At 35.4% G+C, this 3,861-nt stretch overlaps 1 protein-coding gene across 1 annotated transcript; it reads left to right on the top strand.

The window, feature by feature from the left end:
* The first annotated feature begins 301 nt into the window (after nt 1–301).
* On the top strand, nt 302–2,632 carry LOC126724437 (cytochrome P450 703A2). Its single transcript, XM_050428973.1, has 2 exons — nt 302–1,219; nt 1,994–2,632. The coding sequence occupies exons 1-2, from the start codon at nt 302–304 to the stop codon at nt 2,630–2,632; spliced, it is 1,557 nt and encodes a 518-aa protein (XP_050284930.1).
* Nucleotides 2,633–3,861: the final 1,229 nt, after the last annotated feature.

Below are 3,861 nucleotides of genomic sequence, written 5' to 3'. Positions count from 1 at the left end.
TCCAACTCTCAATTTAGCTCCACGAAAGTAAAGCGGTCAATAAAGAATTGACATTTCTAGATATAAAACTGGTTGAATAAGTGGTAAATCATTCACGAAATCGACGTGTAACATTATATTATACAACAATAACCTTTGCATGTAAAGATTTTGATAAATAATAAGTTAACAACCACTCTTTTGTACTCCAATATTCAAGTATTTATAGGTTTAAACAAATTCAACTTTTTAAGCAACTGAAAAGATACTAAAAAATTTGGCCGTAGATGGGGTTTGTTAGCTGAAGAAATTGTCTACATTCATGGATTTAGTTACATTTACTTCAACCTTCCTTTGTGTAGCTCTCATCGCCAATTTCATGTACAGAAGGTTCTTATTGCATGATAAAACAAAAAGACTTCCACCAGGTCCACCAAGATTGCCCATATTTGGTAACCTTCTCCAATTAGGAAAACTCCCTCACAGGGACCTAGCCTCTCTATGTGACAGATATGGACCCTTAGTGTATCTTCACTTGGGTAGCATTGATGCCATCACCACCAATGACCCTGATATCATACGTGAAATTCTAGTTCGTCAAGATGATGTGTTTGCATCAAGACCTCGAACTCTTGCTGCAATTCATTTAGCATATGGGTGTGGGGATGTGGCACTAGCCCCATTGGGTCCAAATTGGAAGAGAATGAGGAGAATTTGCATGGAGCACTTGTTGACAACAAAGCGGCTCGAATCATTTGCTAAGCATCGTGCTGAGGAAGCACAACATTTAGTTTGTGATGTTTGGGCTCGAGCTCGAACTGGTAAGGCTGTGAACTTGAGGGAAGTGTTGGGTGCATTCTCGATGAACAATGTTACTAGGATGTTGCTAGGGAAGCAATATTTTGGAGTTGAATCAGCTGGCCCTCAAGAGGCTGTGGAGTTCATGCATATAACCCATGAGTTGTTTTGGCTATTGGGATTGATATATTTGGGTGATTACTTACCATTTTGGAGGTGGGTTGACCCTTATGGCTGTGAGAAGAAAATGAGGGAAGTGGAGAAGCGAGTCGATAATTTCCATACGAAGATTATAGCTGAACATAGGAGGGCAAGGGACAGAAAGAGAAAGGAAAAAGACCAGGATGATGGAGAATTGGATTTTGTTGATGTCCTACTTTCCTTGCCTGGTGAAGATGGAAAACAACACATGGATGACAAAGAAATTAAAGCTCTAATTCAGGTGATCTATATATATTTCTTAAAATCCATTTTACTTTTCTTTTTCTTTTTCCACGCAATTTTCCAGCATTCTTTACTTGGTATTTTGGATCTAACAGTATTGTAAACTTTGGTCGATGATTCTATGTAACATAAAAAAGCTTTTATTTGCTGTGAATTTGTTTTCTTATAAGTGAGATAAAAAATGACTTTGGTTTTAAATTATTTTTGTTTCATTTTTAAATAAAAAAGCTAGACAAAATACCAAATGCACACATCTATGTTTTTTTTTTTTTTTTTGCTGAATTTTGTTAACGATCTATGTAAGAACTTCCTTTGACGTGCACATGCATTATGACAAGAACAATTTCAAACTTTATCTTTATTCTAACAAAGTTACCATTAATCATTTTCTTACATCTACTTCAAAAAAGGGTAATTTTCATCTACTTCAATTACTTTTTTAGAGAACTTCCTACGTTTATGGACAAGTAAAAAATTGTGACTAGCAGCTATAGTGCCACTCAACAAAAGCTTGATTAAAAATAGTGGAATGCCATGGAAATTTAATCTTAGTCCAAATTACAAAATTATTATTTCAACCCAAGGATGTTCACACTCTGTTCACACACATGTAAAATATAGATGCCAAGCATCCATATTTTAAAAAAGGAGTATGAAAATTGTTGATGCTTCCCAATTAGCAATCTAGATTTCAACGCAATTATTGGTAAGTGTGTCAAAAATATAAGGTTCTCATATTAAACACTAACCAAATGCTTGGCATCGTACATAGGACATGATAGCTGCTGCCACAGACACTTCAGCTGTGACCAGTGAATGGGCAATGACCGAGGTGATCAAGCACCCACGTGTCCTTAGAAAGATCCAAGAAGAGCTCGATTCCGTTGTGGGTCCCAATCGAATGGTCTCCGAATCAGACCTACCGCATCTAAACTACTTACGTTGCGTCGTTCGTGAAACATTTCGCATGCACCCAGCTGGGCCCTTTCTAATCCCACATGAATCAGTGTGTGCCACAACCATAAATGGCTATTACATCCCAGCCAAGACACGCGTCTTCATCAACACGCATGGGTTGGGTCGAAACACCAAGATTTGGGACAATGTGAATGATTTTCGACCCGAAAGGCATTGGCTAAGTGATGGGAGTCGAGTCGAGATTAGCCACGGTAACGATTTCAAAATACTTCCATTCAGTGCTGGGAAAAGAAAGTGCCCCGGCGCACCGCTTGGGGTGACTTTGGTTTTGATGGCTTTGGCTCGATTATTCCACTGCTTTGATTGGACCCCGTCAGAAGGGTTGAAACCCGAAGATATAGATACCAGTGAGGTGTATGGGATGACTATGCCCAGGGTCGAGCCATTGATGGCCATAGCTAGAACACGCTTGGCCGAGCATATGTATCTCTGAATAATTATGTTGGATGACACTGTCCATTTATATGTCACGCAGGGTGTATGAGAAAGTTAAACAAAATGTAGTTTTTTTTTTTTTTCCCTCTAAATATGAATTTAATAATTACTATGTTAGTTATTAATGTCTAAATTATGCTAGTGTTTTCTTTTAAAATTTTTAATTTTAATAATGACAAGGTTTTAATGGATGGTTTAAATATAAAATAGAATTTAAACTTAATTAAAAATTATATATAAATAAAATAATCATATGTAAAATTGCGCAAAGCTACCCAATTGGCATTTAATGCAATAAGAGTTAACCCTCAACGGGAATCCTCAATACTCTAGAGGCACACCTAGAGCGACAAAGTAGGCTAAAACTAGTCACATCCGCTAAAGTCCAAAATAGGAGAAATTATAAGGCTTTTATGGTGGACAAGTGATGTGGTCCACCATTCTAGTAAAAGACCTCCACTTGTTTAAAATTGTGGAGTTTTAAATAAAAACTAAATATTGACTTAGCAATTTTAAATAGGTGGGAGTCTCTTACTGGAATGATGGATAAATGACATGGTCCACCCAAGGACGGAGCCAGAGTGGGGCGAGAGGGGGCACCTGCCCCCTTGACTCCACCTAAAATGTCCATTATACATGCTTATGTAAAGTTGATTTAGCTCCTAACAGAATAGAAAAACAAAGAAACAGTTTCCCTAAACCAACAGTACATGATATGAAATAAATAATAAAATAACAAATCTTCCAATTGAGAAAGTTTAGAGATACAATAAAATCTCACAATATTTTCACAATACTCTTATTTTTAGTTGAAATGAATTTCAGAATAATTTATTTTATTTTATTTTGACCAATGATGTACTAACACCTTAATTTATTTTAAAAATATTGTGAAATTTTGTAGTGTTACTAAAACAATTCCTCCCACTTTAAACAATTTGACACAAAATAAATGCCACCAAACAAAACTTGTTAAAACTGTTTACACTTTTGACCAATTATAACTCTTTTTGTCTTTTATTTTTTTCACTTATCTAATAATAATGTCTTGTATGGTACTAAAGCATTAAAATGTCCATTACTTTTTTATCCTTCATCTCTTCCATTTTCATAGTTTCAAAATTTGAGTCTCTAACATAAATCCAAAATTTAAAATAATTAAAAGAATAGAGAAAAGTTGAAATTTATTTTCTCAATTTATTTTGAGTAATCAATTAGATTTCTAAA

This window comes from Quercus robur, chromosome 4 (assembly GCF_932294415.1).
Source record: "Quercus robur chromosome 4, dhQueRobu3.1, whole genome shotgun sequence".
NCBI classification, from domain to species: Eukaryota; Viridiplantae; Streptophyta; class Magnoliopsida; order Fagales; family Fagaceae; genus Quercus; species Quercus robur.
Note: the sequence above shows the minus strand (reverse complement) of the source record. Positions and strands in the feature narration are given on the sequence as shown.